General features: G+C 41.4%; 1 protein-coding gene across 1 annotated transcript; it reads left to right on the top strand.

The window, feature by feature from the left end:
* The first annotated feature begins 348 nt into the window (after window positions 1-348).
* LOC116209123 (extensin-like) lies at window positions 349-1,311 on the top strand. Its single transcript, XM_031542680.1, has one exon. The coding sequence runs from the start codon at window positions 349-351 to the stop codon at window positions 1,309-1,311; it is 963 nt and encodes a 320-aa protein (XP_031398540.1).
* Window positions 1,312-25,066: the final 23,755 nt, after the last annotated feature.

The following is a 25,066-nucleotide window of genomic DNA, read 5'->3' as shown; positions in this document are numbered from 1 at the left end:
AGGGCTTGTGGAAGCCTTCACATGCACCTTAGGATAGACATCTTCACCAGGCCCTCCCCTGGAACCAGTGCTTTCCACGGAGGTGGTCGCTCGCGCCCCGAGCGCGGTGGAAGATCGATTCAGGGCTTGTTTTTCAAAATTACATTGTATTTTCGAACCCCGTGGATCAATGCGAATGACGGCATTAGCTTTCAAAATTCATGCATCTCATACACCGCATCTCTCTATTTATTGCTCTATACATTTATATAATTAGCAAACCTCTCTCGCGTTGCAACTTACAAACTTATGGGACGCAGGTAACCATAACTGGCGCCACATCGTTATCCCACTCGTCTGCAATTGAAGATGGCACAGGACAGTCAGCCTGCCAGCTCCGAGGAGAACACTCCACCGACGCCGGTTTATTATCAACCGTCCACGACTCAAGCACTGCCACCACTAACCCCTGCGGGCGCACCCTTGGCACACCTGGGAGGAATCTCGCCACCAGTCCCAACACTGGAAGCCCAAGCACCGTCCACCTCTATAGAGGGTGCGGCCCGCATCGTCGCACTGGAAGGCGACATTTCCACACTGAAGGGCACGGTCATTCAGATGGCCGCCGACATGGCCGAGCTCATGGCCCTGCTCAAGGGCCCAAACCGCACCTCCTCAAACTCTACTCCGCCTCCGAGATACGGGCTAACGGTCGACCCAAACCCTTGGGTCCCGCCGACCCATGCTCCGGAAGGTGTTGAAGCACCTGCAATACACGCACCGACGGGTCACCCGGCCAATGTCCCTCCGCCATCAGTGACTCTCTCGGCGGCCATTCCTCTTCCACCGTCGGACCCGACCACTCTTGTACCGCCGCCGATGTCCATATCGGTTCCGGCTCCTGTTTACGCAGCTCTTCCGCCGATGGTCTTCCCGGTACCAAACCTCCACGCTCCCGTTTATACATCCGAGCCTCTCACATTCCAAGCTCCACAACCCCATATCAACTTCTCCTACCCAGCACCACCTCCCGTAAATATCCCTGTCTCTGAACCAAACACGCCAACTCAGGCGGCCTTCGCAGCTCCACTAACAAATTGTCTCCTAGAGACGGAGGTCGAGCAGGAGCAGAGATTGAAGAAGATGGAAGAGAACATCAAAGCCCTACAATCAGGTGGCTCCCGCCTCGATGCCGGCGATGGCGATTGGAGTCTTTTCCCGGGTATGCGGCTACCCCCGAAGATTAAGGTGCCTGAATTCCAAAGGTACCATGGCACGACCGACCCTCGTCACCATCTCCGTCACTACAGGGGAAAGATGTTGCAGTACTAGGACTACGAAGAGTTCGTCATCCACACGTTCCAGGACAGTTTGGCGGGAGCGGCTCTTGACTGGTACATGTCACTGAAAGCCGCGGATATCCCTACATGGGCGGACCTATTGGGTAAATTCATCGACCAGTACAAGTACTGTGCAGAGACGCCCCCGACCCTGTTGGAGCTCAGTACAATGGAGATGGCCAATGACCAGAGCTTCGAGGCCTACGCAGTGAAGTGGCGGGCTAGAGCGGCGATGCATGTTCCCCCGATCAGTGAAGCACAGCAGATCCAGTTATTCCACTCCACTCTCACAGGGGCCTACTACTTGTACCTATTGGCCCATACTTCCTCATTCTCCAGTTTGATCGACGCTGGGAAGAAGCTTGACATGGGCATCAAGCTTGGGAAGATAGAAGGACCAACCGGAAAGGAGGGGCAGTCATCAAAGAATGCCACTACTGCGCCATCACCAACGAGTAACAAAAAGGGCAGAGACGCGTCTGTTAATGCCGTCAGCCTTGGACGCCAAACCCCCATGCAGTACCAGCAGCAATACCCGGCCCTGCCAATTAACTACTCGACGCCACCGGCTTATCCTCTACCACAGGCCCCGCAACCATACGATCATAATTACGCGCCTACCCCTCACTGGGCATCTCCAAATAGGCCCATAACTTCAGGAGTTCCACCAGTGGCTCAACCAGCCCCAACTTTGCAACCTCGACAAGGAGGGCATGCTAGGCCGCATCTGCAATACCCACCTTTGCCGGTTCCCCAATCACAAGTCTATCGCTAACTTCTGGCAGCTAAGGAAATTAGACCCGTGGCCCCTCATCCTCAGTTCAATCCTGCGAATCAAGATCAGAATCTCCGTTGTGAATACCACATGGGTGCTCCGGGGTACACTACGGACGATTGTTACACCCTCCGGGGCAGATTGCAGGAGATGATTGAGAAGAACCAACTCTCTTTCAACGAAGTCAAGCCACCAAATGTCCAGGCTAACTCCCTCCCCGACCATGGATCAAGCTCTGACGCGACTATCAATCTGATCGGTATTTGCCCTAGGGGCAAGGACAAGGCCTAAGAGGAAAAGCTGATTTTCCCATGAGACTACCTATATAAAACGTTCCCTACGTGCAGTCGAAACTATAAGCCGCACGGCAGAAGATGATTTTTTTGTTGTTGTAACGCAAATGTCGATCTTAATGAAAATATCTTCGCATGTTTTTGAAATCGTCGCATCTGTACATTCTTTCTCCTCATTTATTTCAAGCACTTTCGCCTGCTGAAAATAATTATTTTCATTGCTAGGTTCCACTCAAATGCAACCAACCGACACAGTGACTTGTGTTATTCCGAGCTGCGCTTTTGAGATGCCGACCCACCCACTGCGGTGGATACTAACCAACAGAAGGGGAACCATGCGCCTTGCAAACCCACATTCCTCCCTAAACTCGCTCTTTACGCTTATCTGAATGCATTCCCAGACGGACTCATAACTAGAAAGGGGCATTAGGACAGTTCTCAGAACGCCCTATTGGTTCTTTCGAACCTGTTCGATTCGCATGTCCCCGTGGGACCCGGCAACTCGATCTCTAGGACGGCTGCCTTTACCTACCCGTGTTGGAGGAAAGTACACTCATGCCGCGCCCGGCCACCTTCTAACCACTCCAGTGTGGTGATAACTAGTTTCCCGGGAACGAATGACCCCCACGCGTGGCACCCATGGGCCACGCGATGGACGAAGGGATTTCCCATGGGTCCGCTCCACATTTCTTACCACACATTCCACCGCATAATCGCCTGATCCATCACTTCCTTTGTCGTATTTCACAGGGACATGCCGGTCGCAGGCAAAGAGCGATGCGCGGGTTCACACCTCATCGAGAACTCTATCGGGCCCTTCACCCTTTTACTTTGATAGGAAAAGGGTCCGACCATGAGGTACCCCCTACGAAGCCGAAGACGAGGACAATCGAGCGAATCACTTAGCATCAATGCGACCGTCTTCCTCGAACATCCGACAACTCCAACAGCGTGCACCCTCCGAGAGGCACGCACCGTAAGAACAGCAAGAAACGATCAGGGATATCCCACCAGGAGCCTGCCACGGGCCAGTTTAACAAATGAAGACCGGGGCATCCCCGTCTAACATTCGTACAGGGGCAACATCAGTTGTTTATTCATGGAGCAATCTCGCATTTTCTTTTCTTAGACAATAGGGGAAGTTCACTTGTAATGCTTGCAAGGGCAAATGACACGAAGGTCTGCTTCCGAGTGCATAAGAGTCAAACTTCCAAGAAAGCCGGTCCTCACAAAATAGGGCTAGCAACATGCAACGAGTCTCCACGAGGCGAAGCACACCAAAGCGGCCTCGGCGAGGCAAGGTTGAGGAGTTTCAAACAAAGACACGGGGCACAAAACAAACCCCAACTGCAAGAAAAAAACAAAGCGAAAAGAAGCGAAAAAATCGCCAAGGAAGAGAGAGAGAAAAGACGCGGGAAAAACCCGCCAATGAACAAACAAGGCAACGCCGACGTTCACCAAAAGCACCGGCACCGCCAATTCAAAAGCAGTCAATAAGCCTCGACAAAAAAAAGGGGAAGCAGCAAACACCACTCCTCGACGGAGACAGAAGACAATGCACTCGGAGGTCGAATCATTTGAATCCTTCGCTCTTACAAACTCGAGAGACAAAAGAATCGAGCCCGCTAGGTTGAAAACCCCTCGGGGCGACCTAGGCAAAAGCTAGGGTAAGAGAGAGGCACGATTGAAAATCCCGAGGCGGGCAGTCGTGGCAAAAGGAGAGCTTATCCCCTTTAGGTTAAGAGGTACGGCCCCGAGGTGAGTGACCGTAGCAAAAGGAGAGTAATATGAGAGATAAACAAAACAGTCACCCTAGGCTCTCGCACACTGCGCGGACCAGGGATCCCCAAGGGAAATGGCTAGGTTATCTACTCCAACGCGATCCCCGATCGGCTCTCCTACCAAACTCAACCGTCAAAAGCGGATTCTTTCTCAAGCACAGTGGGCGACCAAGCACGCAATCCAAGCAGTTCAAGACAGCCAACACCAACGGAAGGACGTAAGAGAAAGGGGGTACATCTCACTGAAGGCGTGAACCCGTGTATCCTTTTAGCTTGGGGCAACGTGCTCCCCAAGCTTTCTCTTTTCTCCTTGTCATTTAAATAACTCCAAATGGGTCACAGCCACCCTTCAATTGGCTACTACAAAGCCAAAATCTCAGACATTCCTTTCCTGGAGTCTAGTCATAACACTCTAGAATGACTAGGCCGAGGTCTGATCAAATTTGCACAGGACTCCTCCATGCGGGTCACAAATGCAGTCGCCCTGCGCTACCCTGACGAGAAAGGTCCTAAACCGATGAGCGCGTCGAACAGTCCATAGAGTCGCTAGGGCATCACTGAGGACGTCTTAATATACCCATGCATGGCTGGCAAAAACCCTTGAAGGCCTCGCATCGAGGCCTTCGAAAGCGGGATCCAGTCGTATTTGTCAAAGCAAAATTCTTCACGGGTCACCCAGGGGACCCAAAACTGAAGCATCGTGCGTCACAATGACGTTATCTTCATAGCATTGATACGCCCATACATGTTTAGTAACTCACTATGACTTGCTAATGATGTCAGGATCACAGATACCAAGCGGCAAGAACTATGGCAGACTCTGATTCCCGGTCTCACGGGATACGTAGGCGCTCACTCTTATGCAAGGCCGAGTCCCGTCATCACTTTTCTGTAGGGCCGAGTCCTATCTTTACTTTTATACAGGGCCGAGTCCCGTCCTCACTTTTATGCAGGGCCAAGTCCCATCATTACTTTTTTGCAGGGCCGAGTCCCATCTTTACTTTTATACAGGGCCGAGTCCCCGTCCTCACTTTTATGCAGGGCCAAGTCCCATCATTACTTTTTTGCAGGGCCGAGTCCCATCTTTACTTTTATGCAGGGCCGAGTCCCGTCATCACTTTTTTTTTTTGCAGGGCCGAGTCCCATCTTTACTTTTCTGCAGGGCCGAGTCCCGTCTTCACATTTTTTTGCAGGGCCAAGTCCCATCATTACTTTTCTGCAGGGCCGAGTCCCATCTTTACCTTTATGCAGGGCCGAGTCCGTCATCACTTTTTTACAGGGCCGAGTCCCCTCTTTACTTTTATACAGGGCCGAGTCCCGTCATTTTTTTTGCAAGGCCGAGTCCCATCTTTACTTTTCTGCAGGACCGAGTCCCATCATTACTTTTATGCAGGGCCGAGTCCCGTCTTCACTTTTATGCAGGGCCGAGTCCCATCATTACTTTTCTGCAGGGCCGAGTCCCCTTATCACTTTTCTGCAGGGCCGAGTCCCCTCTTTACTTTTATACAGGGCCGAGTCCCGTCATTACTTTTTTGCAGGGCCGAGTCCCATCTTTACTTTTCTGCAGGACCGAGTCCCATCATTACTTTTCTGCAGGGCCGAGTCCCATCTTTACCTTTATGCAGGGCCGAGTCCCGTCATCACTTTTCTGCAGGGCCGAGTCCCCTCTTTACTTTTCTACAGGGCCGAGTCCCGTCATCACTTTTCTGCAGGGCCGAGTCCCGTCTTTACTTTTATGTAGGGCCGAGTCCCGTCATCATTTTTTTTGCATGGTCGAGTCCCATCTTTACTTTTATGCAGGGTCGAGTCCCTTGTTCAATATTCTGCAGGGCCGAGTCCCATCTTTATTCTTATGTAGGGCCGAGTCCCATCATTACTATTCTGCAGGGTCCATGCACTTGCACAATTCTCTCCCACGCATCCGATGGGGTGCTTCTCATGATCTTTGGCTGCATCCTCTATCCGAGCACGCAACCAAAGAGGGGCAAGCTGTCAGCACCCCATTTTGGTCCACCCTAGCCAAAGGATGGAATTTTCATTTATTTTAAAAAAAAAATCTCTCTCTCTCTCCAAGGTCAAACCGGTCAGATCGGGTCAGACCGGTTACATCGCATCAAACCGGTCAGATCGCGTCTTACCGGTCAAATCGCGTCAGAATTTCTGACGCGGGTCAGAACTTTCTGACACTTTCGTTTTCGCCCCTGCTCTTTATTTCTTTCCACTTCACCCCATCTTCTTTTCTTCCTATTCCTTTCCGCCCCGCCATTCTTTCCTTCTCTTCTCTTCTCCCCCTCTTCTTCTCCCCTTCTTTCACTGAAGTCCCTCTGTCATCTCCGACACACCGCGGTCGCCCACCCACCGCGACGGCCTGCCACCACTGACACGCTCGCCCGACACGCCACCGCTCGCTTCCCTTGCACGCTCCCCTGCCGCTTTCCCTCTCTCTCCGGCTCAATCCCGCGAAGAAAAACTCGGGACCCCCGACTCTCGGAGGAGACTCTCTCGCTCTCCCGAAATCCCGACACTCGATTCTCCCCGGGAATCGACTCGCGACACACTCCCGCACAAAAGCCCTCCATTTCCCCCTCTCAACTCGGCCCGATTTCCGGGATTAAACTCGTAAACCCCTTGCCGGAAAATCTGGAAATCGAGCCGGAAAACTCAAAAATCCTCTCGACCCCGACTTTTCCGATTCCCGTGACGCCCATCCCGAGCACGGCGTAGCCCAGGCGGTACTCGCCGCCGTCTCCCCCGCCGTCGCCGCGGTGCTCAAAGGTTCCGCCCAGTCGAGTCCGCCCAGCCCAGTCCAACAGAGGAGATCCGACCCAGTCTGCCCGACCCGTTCCGCCTAGCCTGGTGTTCGACCCGGAACGCACGGGTCCAGCCCGTTCGGCCCAATTCGGCTGAGGCCCAAAGTCCTCCGCAGCCCAGCGATTCCTGCGGCCCAGCGCTCCCCGCGGCCCAGCTTCCTCGCCCGCGGCCCAATTCCCACGCGCCCGGCCCGGCACCCATCCGTTCGGCCCAGCTCGCCGGCCCAGCCACTGTCCAGCCGGTCTGCACTGTTCAGACCGCCTCCAATCCGGTCCAACCGCACTGCTTTCCGACTTAAACCGAGACTAGGTATATTATTCCGACTTAGTGGCATGCGTAGGACTCAATTTATGAATAAAATCGATAATTGCGGTGACAATTTGTGCTTGTCGTGTTAAAAAAATTTTAAAATGGGGAAATAGGAAAAATGGAACAAAAAATAAATAAATAATTGTGTTTTAATTTAAATCGACGAAAGCACGAATTGGAACGTTTTTAAATTACTAGACATTAAAACCGGTTGTTTGAAGCGAGAACGAATTCACACGAATCAATCTCATGTTCATTCGGCTTTAAGGGGAATTAAATCGATTAAATACATCAAAATTGGTTTAATTAATTATTCAGACTTAAAATTGACAAAATTAAATTTTGCCGTGACTGATTTTACTTGTTCATATGCACATGTGAATAATTAGATACGCTTTTGATCGAAATCTCGCACGAATCGGCTAATCACGTAAACACGACATTAATATACACAACTCTATATTTTCTGTTTATTTATTGCAAGTCGAGCCTGAATCCTTAGGATACGATATACACAGGGTCCAATACCCTCTTTGTCAATCGCGAGGCCAACGCCCCCACACACCTAGCTCGCGCAACCCGAGTGCGGAATCGGGTCCTGTTTCGACTTACTGCTTCGCTCCTAGTAGTGTCTATGTGGAAGACGACTCGGATTGAGTAAGTAAGTCGCGGCCGGACATGACCCGAGAGCTCGACTGATCCTACGGCTATCAAGAGAGTCACATGATTCTTTTGCCATCCGTTGGTTCGGTTGGACCCGACCCCCGGCTCTCTGAGCCCGCGTTGCTTTAATTTCGGTTTCGGTTACTCAAACCATACGGTGAGCTACGAGTGGAATAATAACCGAACGCGAACCGACCGGGATTCAATTGTTGTAATTTGTATTTTATTTACTTGAGAGAACAAAGTAAGGGTTTACATTGTACATTCATTCATGTAAGAATCCCGGTCGGAGAGTGGATGGTCGAAGTGTTTTTTTTTTTCGAATTTACGGTGTCAAAACGCGTAAGATGAGCGGAACTTAATGAAGCGGTAATTAAATTAAAAATGGCAAGCCTAGACAAGCTAGTATGCCGATAGGGCATGCGAGATATAGGCTCGCATGTAACAGAACCCCCGAATTCGGAACTTCGAGTTTCGCAGACCATATGCCTTAAACAATTAGGTGTACCCCGTACCCCTAGACCTGGGCAACTCACCGGCCCTCGACCTTTGGGTCATAAACAGGTAGTGGCGACTCCTTCTCACGTGCGTCCGTCGCGCGTCCCCGGGAAGGTGGACACTCCCAAGCCGCGTTGCATAGGCGCGCGCACGCGTGCCCCGACGAGACGAAATTCGGGTGCGCACAGCTGGTACATCAATATCTGAAAATTGTATGGCAGAAAACTGGCTCGCAAGTGCTTTTTCATCTTCTTCGACATCACAATTTTCGGCTTGCCCAATCTGCTTCTGGTTAATTTGGCATACTGCCACCATGCCGTGACTCTGTCTCGCAATCTGATTGCCACTAACGGTACACGTTTATCTTCAGGCACTCTTTTAAATTCCAAGATCTCATCGACTGTGGCCGGCCAATCAAGAGACTCCTCGGGCTTAAGACTGCCATGAAATTCTGGGATTTCAGTTAGCATCCCAGACTCCCAACGCCTCCTGTCATCCTCGATAGGACGCCTCCTATCATCCACTATAGGACCCCTTTGCTGCCTTCGTGGGATATTCGCAAAATAATTCTCTCCCTCTGACTCATCACCAGATTCCTCTTGATCAAGATTAGGGTTAGGGTTCGGATTAGGGTTTTCCCGAATCTGGTTCCCCATAAGTGCAGCCATCCTCTGTGTTAGCTGCTCCATCATACGATCCATCCTCTAATCCACGATTTCCTCCAGCCTCTGTTCCAAATGTCGTAGGTTGTCACGGTCAATAACATCGTCCACACCATCCCTTCTCCTGGGTGGCATGGTTGTTCCAGATCAAACCATAGACTCTGATACCAACTTACGCAACAAAATTAATTGCAATCTATTGATTCTACGAATACCAGGGAATAAGCATCAAACTCGAATCAAATTCGAGATTTGGCGAAAGACCACGGTAGCTCCAAAACTTTATTGATAATTCGAAAATAACCGTCTTCAACCCTATGGTTGTACAAAACTTAAATAGAATTAAAACACCTAAATTGCATGAAAAACATAAACTTTTTCCTAAAATTACAAAAACGCCCAAATAACATAAAATGCCCGTTTAAGGCCCTAAACAATGGAATTCACCTTAAATCTTGTCATTTCACGGCCGAGGGTGCTGAGTTGTGCTCCAAAGACCGTTTCCCTCGAAACAGGGTTTTCAGAACCTGTTTTTCATAAGGTACCGACTTGCCGCTTCTTCTACCGCATCATGTACTTAAGGGTTGATTTATCTTCTATTGTATCACCTTTAAAAATTGGTTTTACAAGTCATTTGAGAAAAAATAATAAACAAACCATCTATGCGGATTCTAGCATATAAAATATATGATTTATATCGTATGGCATTGAAGAACTAAGCTGATGCATATTGCTTTGAATAGATAGAGTTTGCAACCAAAAGTCGCGAGAGGAAAATGTGTGAGAAATAGTTATGAAGGTACAGAGGTACGTATAGAATAGTAAAATTAGAGAATTATCATGAAGGGGTCGTATTTTTATATGTAGTAGACAATAAATATCTTTCATTGAATGGCTGTCATTATTTGCACTATGTATGACATTGGCGATTTCAGAAATAGAAAAGTGAGACCAAAGTCCACTTTCGGACTTTATAGTATTAGAGATAATAGTATAGATGATAAATAGTAATCCGCTAATCCTAGTATTGAAAAACGCTCAAATGCCAAAAGGAAAGAGTAAGACGCACTATTGAGAAGGGTTGTACATCTTGAAACTTATTCAATCTAAATAGCGTTTCCAATTATTAGTTTTAGCAACAGATCCAAGTACATTAGACTTGCTAAGGGCAAAAGATAGCAGCTAACAATCACATCGTCACAATGGCGAACCCAAAATTGAAAGGTGATCAAATCGCACCCATAAGACTTCTCTTTCCACCGATTCTCTGGAAAGCCTTACTGCTAAAAACCACCGATTCAAGCTCAATTTCTTGTCTTGTCTCCTTTTGGTGATTATCTCATCGTTCCTAGTTGCGATTCTCAGCTCAAATTTCCACAAATTAGCCATTTGATGTGCTTAGGTTGTGGCCTGGTGTTTGTTGGTATTGATTTTTTGTCGTTTGAGGCTACCACTGATCTCAAGGTCTCTATTTATTTCATTATATCATTCAAAGGTCTCCCACAGGCAAAAAAATGTTAATGTCAGATTAACGCTACCATTACATGTCTGAAATTTCCTTAGCTTAAGCGGCGTCATTTCTAAATCGAAAAAAGGGGCGTCATGCACATCTATTTTCATGCAAGGCATGCTCTTTATTTCATCTTTAGTGTTCTTTTGGGCTTGTTATCCTTGTGTCTAGGGATCATGTCATTGCCGCTCCTTGATTATGACAATCCTGTTGCGAGGACAATGTCATCCCCTTGTTAGGCACTTCATGTCTAAGAAATGGTTTCATATTTATCATAGTGAGCAACATATCTTTTGAAGTGGACGTCTACACATGATTAGGTTTAACGAGGTAAGAGTCTCATGTTTCCTCACTGATTTTTGTTCCTTAGCAATGCTCGAGGTTTTGTGGAACTCTACACAATCTCTACTTGTATGTAAAGCCCACCGACTCTTTTTAGATTTGATCTCAATAAGGAAATTGAAGAATTTATGTTAAAAAAAAGAAGTCTGCGTGGATTAGCGGAAGTTATTGATCCTTTAGATTAATTCCTAAATGTAATCACACAACACTATTTGATGTAATTAAAATTTTCAAATAACAACCTGTGATTGGATTTTGGGGAAGGGACAAAGGTAGTTTCCTAATCTCCTTGTAAAGTCCTCTAACACATTTTAGATCAATCTTGATAAGGAAATGGAAGAATTTATATAAAAAATAAAGGGCCTGTGTAGATTAACGGAAGTTATTGATTCTTTAGATTTATTTCTTAAAGGTAATAACAAAAAACTATTGAATATAATTAAAATTTTGAAGTAACAACATTTGAATTTCGGGGAAGGGAGAAAGGTAGTTTCATAATCTCTATTTTTCCAGAGAATTAGAGAACTTTTTTCCTTTCAAATCCTAGATTTTGGTTCTTTTAGCTATCTTGATTATCGTGTGCAATAAAGAGACCATACAATAAAAGCATTGAATTCAAGTAACTATTAATTTATTGCAACCAATGGTCGGTGGAATACAACAGAAAAGGATGAACAATAAACTCAAACCTAAATAAATTACAAAGAATGCCATACCTGCTCTCCATCTGATAAGGTAGTTTAGACTTTGAATCTCGAATTGAGATCACTCATTTTACTATTGAAATGCAACACGTTGGATTGCCGAAGCAAATGGCAATGAGATGAGGGCTAGATCTTCAGAAGCAAACTATGGACCAGTTGCCTCTGTTGCTGAGGACTGAGCCTACAGTTACAAGCCGAAGAACTTGAATTATTGAGGGCTAGTCCCTTCCACTACAAGCTTAGGAAACTATAAGTTACGTCTGATTGTGGATCTGTTGAAATCTGTCTACTATTGAAGATTCTGCAGCTATTTCCTCCATCTCAAATGGTTGTGCTCCTCTCCCCCTCTTTGTGAATTTTGAGATTGTGGGTCGAATGGTTGATATATTCCTTGATCTTCATGCAAAATATGGTGCCAAAATCCCATCAATTTTATCGAAATTCCGTGTTGGAAATGAGCAGGAATACTAAAATTTAGTGATTCGAGTTTCCTTCCTTAAAACCAACACCGTGTCTCTTAGTTTGGTTTTCCACTTTCTAACTCCGTCAAAACGATGTCATCCACAAACCCATACGGGATCCAAATGTCATCATTTCATGGATCCATAACGCTGTTGTGGGTAAATTTCGAGATGCGGAGAATTACAAAATACACGAGAATAAATTTTACACAAATAATTATACTTTATAGGAAGCACAATTACAAGAAATAAAATTATCATAGCACATCAAAATAAAATATAGAATTTAACAAAATACAAATGACATTAGAAATCAAAATGGTGCACCAGGCATTTTCAGAAAACTTTTTAAGGATATAAATTTTCCGGTAAAATTGCAGCGCGACTTCAATGGGGATTCTAAACCCATGATACAATGCCCACGAGAGTACTCTTGGCTGCAATTCAAGAATACATGAAACCCAACCTTAGATAATGAAGAGAATATATGAATAAAATAAGAATGCTCAATATAGAACTTCTCTGCCTGTCACTTTTGCGATAGCACTAGTCCTCCTTATAGAACATGAGAAATGCTTTCAATTGGATATAATTGGAGTAAAAATTAAAAGTCAGGATTGAATAAATATCAACACAATTGAATATGCCTTGCAGCGGTAGATAATCAAGATGTCAAAATGCAATTAAATTAAATAGCAATTTAAGATTTACCAACCTGGATTGGTGCAAGCGGTTCGACACTTGTTCCGTTTAAGTAAGGTTTCGGATTGGAGTCATTGTGAATGCAAAAAATCCATGCTATGAGAGTTTTATCCCTTAGTGGGCAACCCGGATCGATTGAATTAGTAGGGGCCAATTGGACTTTCGAATACCATGGTATTCACAAAAAAATAAAATAAAATTATGCATTCTCGTCAATTATCACGATGTATAAAAATGTATATATCCATATCCATATCCATATATATAGTAAAATTGACTCAACTGCATTAAATAAGGTCATAGTTTTTTCGGTGGAAATATAAGGTCATAGTTAGTAGGATTAAAATGGTCAATTTATAATTATATAGCAATGAAACACTTAATTGGATATTATTATATAACTTATATTGAAAAAAATTAATTGATAATATAAAGGACTAAACTATTGGCATGTGAAAGAAATTAAAATATATGAAATTGAGTATAAAAATGCATATATCAAATTTGTAAGAGAAACTTTAGGAAAAAAACTACATAATAAGTTAATTAGGCCAACTTCATAAACTATTATTATTTAAAGATTATTATGAAAAAAATTAAAATTTAAAATGATTTTTTTGATATTTTCATGACTGGGGATTGTTCGTTGCAAATTATATTGAACCATGCAAAATTGGTCTAATAATTAATTATCATATAAAACTTAGAATTAATTATTAAAAATAGTTTATTATGATAAAGAAGCCAATATGTTTTTCAAAATTCATAATGATTGTTATAAAATGACATATAAATGTTTTAAAATCATAAATATAAATATAATTATAAAAAAGTTATGGTATTATGAATGAAAACTATTATGATATAGCGTTATAAGATTAAATTCATAAATAAAATTTTAAGAATAAGAATCTCATAAATATTATTTAAAAAAAAGAGAAAAATGAAGTTTTAATCTAATTACTAAACTTAATATATGTCAATCTATATTGATAATTAACAAAAATATGATGATGCATATCATTGAAATAAGTAGTTTCAAAATATTATTATAATAATTAACTTGTTATGCGACAAAAAAATAATTAAATTACTCTAACTTTTAACAAAAAATGTTAAGATAAATATTTGAAATTATAAATGAAAACTATTATGATATTTGAAATTAATCAAAAAAATTTGTGTTTTAAAATGTAAATAATTACAATAAGAAATGATATAGGATTATATGTAAACGAACCCCGTGCAGCACATGTGATAGACAACTAGTGACATGGTATATTCAGTTCTGATATTGTCAGCAAATAAGTTTAAGATTGATGAAAAAAACCCTGAGAATTGATATCATTATTGGTTATAAGTAATAAAAGAAAGATGAAGTTGATAGAGATTATATTTTTGGAGGCCAAAGATGATGAAATTCAGCGAACTAAATCATCATTGATCATGACCAAGGAGAGACAGTAGGGGTGACAACAACTTAGATACGGTGCAACTACTACGACAACCATAGTTGTATTCTGGTTAAAATCGCCCATCGTATTCGCACAATATCTGTTGCAGTTTTAAAAAATGACAACCATAATAAACAAATCACCAAAAAACCATGATTATTCGCAGTGCACTGTATATTATAAGCTAGTTGAATTGATAATAAGAAACCCTATAATTTTATGCCATCGATGATGAAGACTAACGAGAGGAAAATAGAGTGGATATAGAGAAAGAGATGAGAGAGACAAAGCCATTAAGAAAGAGATTATGGAGGCCTAAGATCATGAAATTGAGAGAACTGACATGATAACGAGGAACTTATGTCATCATTTATCTAAATTATTATTATACAAAGTCAGAGGTAAGTCTTTTCGTCTGACTTTTACATAGTGTTTTGTAAGGAATTTCAGTTTGATTTAATTTGAGAATATGAAAACAAAAGTAATTAGGAAAAGTATGTGACATAATTTGAAAAAAAAAAGATAAAAGAGTAACTATTGCGTTTTTGAATTGAGGGAAAAGTGTTGAAATTACGGAAAAAATATTAAATAGTTGAGAGAATATAGTATTAAAAATTTCATTTAAATAATAGATAAAAAAAGTATGAGAGAGAATTTGAAGAAAAATATAAAAAAATAATTATTGTATTGTTGAATTGAGAAAAAAATAAAATAAAGTTGAGTAAAATCAAATTTTGTTACCAAACAATACAATTTGATTTCATTTCTTCAATATTTTATATGCATCCTGGTATTCGAGTATCTAGTAAGCTCCGACTAATTTAACTCGAGTTAGATTGAAACACTAAGTGGTAAAACTCTTTCATTTATATATTTATTGTAGCCAATAACAAGAATTATATCTTTTAGATATGCATATGTGGAGTTAACCGGCAATTTCGTCCATGACTTATGCAAGTTACATCAGTTGGATCCCTGAGAAAAATATTATATAAATTTCGTCATTGGTCACATCATTTACGTCTCTAGTCACATCAATTTTGTCATTGGGCACATAAAATTGGTCATGGGCACATCAATTCGATCATTGGGCACATCAAATTAGTTATTTGGCACATTAATTTCATCTTTGGGCACATCAATCTCGTCCTTCCTCATATCAATTTCATCATTGCTTACATCAATTTAGTCCCACTACTTGATCACATTAATTCAGTCTTTCCCTAGTCACATTATTTTGATCATATCAATTCTTTACATCAAAAAATGTTCCTCTGATCTCCCATCATTTTTACTACTCTCGTCTCCGAGTTGACTTTGGAGCATCTGTTCTCATTGCTCGGACCTCCGACTTTAGTGTTCTTAGTGGCTATAGAAAGTTTATACATAGCACTACTACTTAGGATCAAGTTTCAAGCCAAAAAGTAAAGAAACAAGTTAGAAAAAAAGTTGTTGAAATTCAATCTTCACTCATAAGGTGAAAACTTCGGAGAGCCTTATCTCTTAAACCGTGCAATGAAATTATGATCCGTCAAGTGTTTTAGTTTCCTTACAACATGAGAAATCTGTATATATAAATTTTTGGATCAATATTGACTGTATAAGAATTTTCCTTTAGTGACTCATAAAACTTTTTTCCCTAAAGCACGGGAAGAAATTTTTATAAAGTCAATATTTGTCAAAAAAATTATGTAGATAGATTCCTCATATTGTAAGGAAGCTATAGCACTTGACGGATTGTAATTTCGTTACACGGTTTGAAAGATAACTCTCTCCGAAATTTTTACGTTGTGAATGAAAACCGAATTTCAACCTTATTTTTCTAACTTGTTTATTTAATTTTTGCTCGAAACTTGATCCTAAGTAATAAGGCTATGTATAAGCTTTCTATAGCCACTAAGAACACGAGAATCGGAGGTCCGAGTAATGGGAATGAATGCTCCAAAATTGACTCGGAGACAATAGTAGTAATAAGGAGAGGGAGGCCAAGGGGACATTTTTTATGTAAAGAATTGATATAACCAAAATGATGTGACCAATGAAGGATTGAATTAATGCGACCAAGTGGATTAACTAAATGGATGTGACCAAGGACGAAATGGATGTGACCAAAGACGAAATTGATGTGCCCATTAATGAAATTGATGTGCCCATTAATGAAATTGATGTGCTAAATGGCCAATTTGATGTGCCCAAAGACCAATTTGAAGTATCCAAGGACCGAATTAATTGATGTGCCTAGGGACTAATTTGATGTGTTCAAAGATGAAATTGATATACCCAAGGACGAAAATGATGTGATCAGAAACGGAAATGATATAACAAGGGACAAAATTGATGTAACATTTTTTTCAGGGATTTAACTAATGTAACTTGTATAAATCAGAGATAAAATTGTCAATTTACTCTACATATGTGGACAAAACTGACTATTTATGTTTTCTAACGCCCTCTTCCCTCTAACTTCGGTAAAAACTCCCCCACAATTTCTCCTAGACATGTGCCTTGCCCTTAAAAGAAAATTGCCCTACAATTAAGTTCCCCTTCATACATACGCCACTCCCCTTTCTTTAAACTTATCAAATTTATTTATCCTACCCATAAAAAAATAATAATATTTATCTTGTCCAAAGTAGGAGGAGACGAAAATTTCCATCCACGATTTCATCTGAAATAATTAGGATTGAATTTTCCGTCCAGAACCTGTTGGATGAAATAATTCTGTTCTTATATTTTTCGGACATGAAACGAATGTCTCTCCATCCAAAATTCGTATGGAACTGATGGGTATACAGACAGAATGATCCGTCCATATTAAGTGACGTTCTTCGGGTGAAATGAGCCTCGATTTTACCTCGTTTAACAGAGTAGCAACGATCAACTAAAGCAAACATGATATGAGCCGACCATTTTTTCACCAAACCCGATTAATGCATATCGCATAATTACACTTGTGCCGACCCTTCTCTGTTTGATTAGCGAAAACCCTGCCTTGGTTGATGCGGACCTCTCGGGTCGGCTTAAACGTGCATACGGGCCAAATCTGTGAAGGCATTTTTTAATGTGAAAAGTACTTTTAAGGGGTGGAAAAAGGAAGCAAAAAATTTCATATATGAGGCGAGTTGCATTTTGTAAAATATCTATTGGACCTGTAAGTAATTGATATCATAACTCAAAACCTAGATGTAAAATATCCAATGAACTTATAAATGATTGAGCTTATCTCCAACCCAAAATCTCTAGCTAGTAAGTTGTGAAATCCAATTTCTTATAAACCTACACTTTTTATTCTATTTTTCTGTGTGGGATTAACTCTCAAGCCCTCACATGTCAATGTGTGGGTTTGACATTTCACTTACACGTGCCACGTGAACTTAACCCTCAATATTTGACTATGAGCCGGCCATTTCCAAAGAGACAATTAAAGAAACCACAAGATCCACACTTGGGTCAATACGGGTGCACTTTGGCTGCCCTTGATAAAGAGACAACTAAAGAAAGCACAAGCTCCACCATTGGGCCAACACGGGTGCATTTTGTCTACCTTCGACAAAGAGATAATTAAAGAGACTTGATGCAGTGTGAGCTTACATGGGTGCACAGAAATATAACCCGCTTTGATACTTTATAAAATATCCACTTGGCATATAAAAAATTGAGCCCATCTACAGTTTTGAGTTAGAGATGGGTCCAATTGTTTATAAACCAGTGAAAATTTCACATATTTAATTTACATTTGGTTTAGATGGTCTTGGGCGATCCTTGGGAAAGGTCCGCCTACGCAGACATGGATCGACGACTCGTGACTAGCTTAGCTGCCTATGCCGACACCAGCACTGCTTGAGGCGAGAACAAAGTTTGAGCCTGAGCAAATCAATCAAATAGGTCAGCCAAGACCCTTATGAGAAGTGGTGGATAGTCTTCAGAAGTTAGCCCAATTCACTGGTTTGGTGGGTCAGGTTGGGCGAGTTAGAGTTGGACTTGTCCTCAGGATTACAGGACAAGCTACTCGACCATGTTAGGAGTGTGCAACTCCAAATTTAACTTTGTATGAATCTCGGTTGATTCAAATAGTTCAATATTTATTTATTTTAAATAAAGTCTTAGGTTTGAGCCTTACGAATGGAGAAAATTCACACTAGTAAAACTTCACTCCTTAGTGGATTGAGCTGACTACAATTGGATTAGTCGAGACTTTTTTGACTTTCACATACCATGATGTATACCGGGGGGAAACAAAAGAATTCTTTCTCAAAATCAACAAAACTCAACATACGAAATGCCTCGGATTAATTTATGACTGAGTGAACGCTTATATCCGTGCAATAAAAGCAAAGCTTAGCTAGGTCGAGGTCGGCCTATGAGTACTTCCAATTCACAAGGTTCCACCATTTTTGCATGATGTTGGGATGTTAACAACTTTGTGTGATATTACATGAAAAACTAAACGCCACAAACCTCTCAAATCACAAGGGAAGCCATACTGAAATTCAGACACGGGACCCATCGATTCTTGTTGGATTATAACTTCATGTGGGGTCCCGATTGAACATCAATTAGTTGACTCCCAATATGGGGGGCCTTCCTATGAATCATTTAGCCATACGTCTCATCGATTTCCGTCTGGAATGTAGTTCTCGTACAGTGTCCTTATTGGTTTCTTCTTCGTCTTGCTAGCAGTGCATGCATGCATTCACGATAAGATTGTGATCGATGTCTGACCAATTAAATGTATATGCCTTGAATTGGTGATAGAACCCTAAAACTTCGGTCCAACTATGTCGATGAGCTTCAGCAGGACATATAAGACTCAGAAATTTCGAGTTCTAATAAGAAAAAACAGGATGAATTTATCGAATTACATAGGAATATGCTGGGAATAACATTTCTCAAGAATAAGGAGGAATAATAAGCAAACAATCATAATAGTATAAATTTTAGAAACTTAGATTTGGTTATATATTAGAATTATATCAATTGAGAATATTTGCTGATGGCCAAAAAAAAAACGTGGATTGGTTCAAACGATTTGGCGTTTCCTCCCCTTAAGTAATGTCTTGAGTTCAGGTCTTGTAAATGAAGAAAATTCATGCTGGGAGAGATTTACTCCTTAGTGGGCCGACACAACTCGATTGAATTAGTCGGGACCCTACTGTATTTTCGAGTACTAGATTTCATACCAAAAAAAAAATTCTGCTAGACTTTTATGCATTTCTTGTTTTTAAGTTAGCCGGTGTACTTCAAGCCGTTTAATATAGTAAACATCTTCTATTCCCTTGAGTTAATCTATCAATTTTTTTCTCCTCTCTCTTTTTCACAATATTTTCCGACCTGATGGGGGGAATACTATAGGTGCTTTTTTTTTTTTCACCCTGCCATGGTGGTCTAGTGGCTAACCATCAAGCGTTTCACTTGAACATCACGAGTTCAAACCTCACTGATGACGTAGAGCTCGCCACTATATAGGTGTATTATGGGATGGCGGTGGCCAGCTCATATTGCTTGATCCAGTGGGCCTTAGACTTAATTCACTAGTGTGTTGGTAGGACTGCGGTGATCAAGTTTGGCTAAAGTCTCAACGAGCTATGGCGAAAGGAACATTCCGTGACGGTTAAGTTCCCTTAGTTGGGGCAGCCATAACAGGTTAATAACTCGACCTAGCCTTTTATTCAGCGAAAATATAGGTGCTTTTTCGCCTACTTCATTCCATGTCATGCGGGAGCCACTAAATGGTAATGCCTGCATAGATAGGCGACCATCAAAGTACCGATCGATAGAGATGACTGAGAGGGACGCTGCGGGGGACAATGCCCCTCCTACAATTTTCATGCCTTAGGAAAAATTACATATAGTTTTTTTTAATGAAATTCCTTATATTTGTCCTTCTAATTCGGAAAAATTCTCGTATTATTCATTACCTTAAGGATCTCATGCTCCAATAATCCAAATCCTAAGTCCGCCCCTGTCGATCGGTAGATCTTAAAAAAAAAATTGAAGCAAAGTTAGACTGGGAGGGAAAAAAACCAAGAGCTATAGGGGAAACTCATCGTAAATAAGCATAAGTTCATCGAAATATACTTCATACATCGGCGGTAAGCTTTATGTTCCGAGAAATTTGGCAGCTCGACTCCATGCGGGCAAAATAGCATTTATTCTGTCAACAAACAAAGCAGCAAATATCTTAACTATTGGATTTTATATGGTCACAGTCTGTCAACATGACAATGTGATATTTCTCTTTGAAAGGTATGGTATTTTTATTCAAATACGTAACATTACACATGTGATCCTTCTATTCAAATACTTAGTATTACGCGTGTGGTACTTCTATTTAACTATGAATTTTTAAAAGTAGTACGCAAAGTGCTATGTTTGCATTTGGATGAAATTACTACATTTTTCAAAGAGAAGTAGCATGATGTCATCATGATGACAAATTGTCATATTACGATTCCCTTTAATTAATTTAAAAATCTTTTGGTCTGTTAATTATGAGGTAAATGACTCCAGATGCAAAATCTATCAACGATGTAATATCTTGGTGCAATATTTAAAAAAAAAGATTTAGTGCAAAACGTTACAATTTGTTTAAATCAATTACATTCCATCAACCGTCCATCGACGCCCAGTATAGCTCAAACATTAAAATGAAAAGTTCATTATTTTGTTTTAGAAAGAAAACTTTGTGCATTGCGATGACTTGGAACTAAGAGGTTTTGGATTCAATACTCATCAATGTGACTTATATACCTCTTTATGATGTTTCGCATTATCTCCTATCATTACATTAGACTTATAAGCCTCTTTTATGGTTGAAAATAATTTCATGTTTTAAATTTAATTAAAAGAAAATAAAATAGTAAAAGTTAGAATGAATTAAAAAAATCTATCTTCCCCTACGCAATTTTCTCTCTCTCCTTCTATCCTCTTCCTTTCCCTTGGCCTGAAATGTGGATCATTGGAAGCTTGTCGGTGTCTTTGGCGTCTCGCCGGTCATCGTAACCTTGTCGGAGCCCTCTCTCTCCTTCACCCTTTTCCACTTATTTTTTTTTTATAATTCTTTTTATTTGATAAGTTGAACTCCGGTCCAATTGAATCCATTTTACAACTTTAGTCCTAAGATATTACTCTGTTATTCATATTTAGTCCTAAATCAAGCGAATTTCCTTTATGTCCGGTGACTGGATGACAACATGGATAACGGAATTTGACCAGTTTGATTACATTTGTATAATGGATTCAACGATTTATAATAGATATAACCAAACTGATTCATTTAGAATTTGAAACAAATCTATATATAGGTATTTAAAATAAATTCCCAGTCTTTGTACTATAAGCAGCCTCATTTTGTTCGATAATAGCTTACAATATCAGTTTTTTCATTCCTTTTACAACTAGTGGTTGACTGTCCCAATGGGTTACCCGTATTAATGAACTTAATTTCAATTTTCTGATTTTGTTAAAAAAAAATTCTCTATTTTTTCAAAATGTACAGTGCCCACTACAAGAAAAAGGGATTTTCCCGACTCTTTGAAGTGCTGACACACCGTGAATGTGTTGGGAAAAATTCATGCAAAATGGGTTTTGCCGCCGCAACTGATGTGTGTCGGGTAAATGGGGGTCTATGCCGACTCACGCAATGGGTGTTGTGCTAGGGTCCCATTTGACGACACACTTTTGTGCATCGGCATATTCTCAAGGCTACGCCGATACAAATTGCGTCAGGATTGAAAATGAAACTCAAACAATCAAACTTTTCCACTCCTTTTAATTTTGAAATTTTAACATTAAAAAACTTTACTTCCCCCTTCACCCTTTCAATATTTCTCAATCTCCTCACTCTCTTTCTTTAAGTTCAGCCCAAAAGTAACCGAGCAGGGGAAGAGGAGGGCCTTGAGCAGCAGCGCCGAGCAGGGGAGGAGGAGGGCCACGAGAAAACAACAACCACGCAACAACGTAGAGGAGGAGCAGAACAAGTCGAGCAGAAGTGTGGAGAAGCACAGCATGGTCGAGCTGAGCGTGCAGCAGCAGAGTTGAGCATTGCAGCGCAGCAGCAGCACAGTAGAGCAGCGGTGGAACAGTAGCACAGTAGAGCAGCCGAGAAGAACAGGAAGGCAAGCAGCAGCAGTAGCAGCAGAGGAGGGCGAGCAACTAGGGCAAAAAGAGGCAAGGAGCAACAGCAGCAGAGAAAGAGGAAGAGGAGGAGGAGGCAGCTGAGACGAGGAGCTTAGGAGTACGAGGAGGAGGAGCAGCAACAGCAGCAGAAGGAGAAAGCAACACCAGCATAAAGAGGGCTCGGTTGAGGAGGACGAGGTGGAGCTCAAGCTGATCGTTTCTTGTATTGATGGTTGATGTTGAATTTATGTAAATTCTTTACAATCTGCTTTGATTCAGGACTGGATGAATCGATGAAGCTATTATCTCTTGAATTTGATCGTTCCAAGCAGTTCCTTTTGTATATTTCTTACTTGTGTTATTTTATTGTTGGGAATCTTTCGCTCCCTTTGAAAGGTAGCAGACCGGAAGGAGCATGGTGCATTTCAAAGGCAGCATGCTGTGACTCCCTTCGGAAGGCAGCTGACAACAGATCGACAGTAAAGTGTCTAGGCAGTGAGCTGCTGCTGCCTAATTTTTTGAGTAGAATACCACTGTCGCCGTTCATTTATTGATTAGCAACCGTTTTTGTCTCTGACATATTTTTGCCACTAATTAGCTCTAAATCTTGACATTCCGTCTACCATTTATACCCTTTCATTAACTTCCGTGACGGAAAATTTATGGACGGTGTTACCTTTTCCGTCATTTTTCCGTTACGGAAGGGTATAAATGGTAGACAAAATGCTAATGTTTGGGGCTAATTGATGACAAAAATATGTCAGGAGCAAAAACGGTTGCTAATGAATAAGTAGATAGCGACAGTGGTAGTCTACTCAATTTTTTTCCTTTAAGAATGACCTACGCCAACGCATGTGTGTCGGGATAGGTCGACTCTCTACTGACCCAGTTGCGAGTCGGCATAGATAATGGTTTGTCTCAACACAAAAATATGCGTCAGCATATGTTGTTTTTTCCCGACACAAAAACTTGTGCATCGTCGTAATTTAAACAATGGTATTTATCACGACGCAGTTTGGTGCATGATGAGGTGCGTCGGGAGAGTCTTTCCCGACGCAAAAGTGTGTCGAAAAAAGTCGGGAAGTGTGTTGGGAAAGATTTTTTTTTTTTTTTAGTATTGGCCTATGTATCTTCGTTTCTTCCTACCTTAATTTTCCAGTCCCTTTTTCTTCTCTCATACACGGTAATGTTTCATTGTTTCTGTTGCTCGACATCTTGATTCCCCCCTCTCTTTCTCTTCCATCTATGTCGTTTGTGCCTCTGCCTCTCACATACCCCATCAACATTATCAGGTAAATCTTATTTTATTCTTTTGTTGATCCTCCTAGGCATGAGAATGTCCCTTTTGATTTTCTACTCCATGCATGATAGTTTTTTGTTTCTTTGGTAAATAGAATCATAATTTTCATTTTTGAATTTTTTTTTATTTTTTTTTTATGTTATAGCTTTTGATCTCATACATTGTGGATGCATCAAAGATGTGAAGTGAATGCACCTTATGTCTTCTCCGATGAGAACATGGCCATCTTATCAACACCGACAACCTCTATATCTAGCACACAAGTAAGAACATCCGTTTTGGCCCCCATTGGTCAATTCTCCAAGTACATAAATTCAGATATTCAGTGAATTAAGCGGAAAAACGAAATTCGTTGAAATCAATGGATTGTCTATTTTGCAGATGATGATTTCAATGAATTAGTGGACCAGATCCCCTGAGGAAAGCCGCACAACATTCGTCTCTGGTTCGTCCCATGGCACTGACTTCATCGAGAAGGCCAAGGACCAGATCAGGGAGAGCATCAGGCACGAGGAAGATCAATTGGAGAGTTAAAAGTTTCGAATTCAAGAGCTTCCTGCACCGTAAATTTGCTTCTCACAATCTGATTGTGGTAAGCTAGCTCCGGCTCTTACGGATACACTTATAAGGAGTAAGTTTAATGGATGTCCTTGTTGTTGACAATCAAGTGAATTTTTTTTAATGTCTCTCTTGACTTCCTTTCGGTTATTTTTCTGAACCTTCAAATTATATTCTGCAAATGATACTTTGAAGTGTGGATTTTAAAATTAAAATTTATGAAAATACTTTGAATGGAAATGCAGGCAGTTGCCCTCGTGCCTAGAGGTAAACTTCACGGTAATGACCAAGAGTACACGAAGCACGCAATGGAGGTTGAGGGAGCAAGTACAAGGTTTTCGAAGCAACTTCAAGCCGGCTAATCTCTGAGGGGTTGACCCCAAGGAGCGGGCATTAGATTTATTTCACAAAATGTTAACCACAAACACAAATAGTAGCTGTCCGTGTAACGTGCGGGTTATAAGACTAGTGTTAGCATATTTGTAATAATACTTTCGCTGCTATAATTATCCCGAAAAACCACTGTACATGCATTGTCGAGAGTACACACATATATATATGTTAGGACCATGCATATATGCACTAGAAATGGCATTAGGAAGTTTGTGGACCATTAATTCGTCATCTTTTTTCCATGAACTCAAGTTCAAGAAATTAATCTCTTCAATCTGTGTGCTGATTTTCGATGTATGTACTTGCATGGGGGAGATCCGTTCAAGGAAAATGATCAGCAACACAATCAAACATGCATGTTATGAATATCATAAATGACAAATATCAAATGCACTTTCAACTGTCGCACATGG

The sequence above is a fragment of the Punica granatum genome, chromosome 5, assembly GCF_007655135.1.
Source record: "Punica granatum isolate Tunisia-2019 chromosome 5, ASM765513v2, whole genome shotgun sequence".
In the NCBI taxonomy this organism is placed as follows: domain Eukaryota; kingdom Viridiplantae; phylum Streptophyta; class Magnoliopsida; order Myrtales; family Lythraceae; genus Punica; species Punica granatum.
Note: the sequence above shows the minus strand (reverse complement) of the source record. Positions and strands in the feature narration are given on the sequence as shown.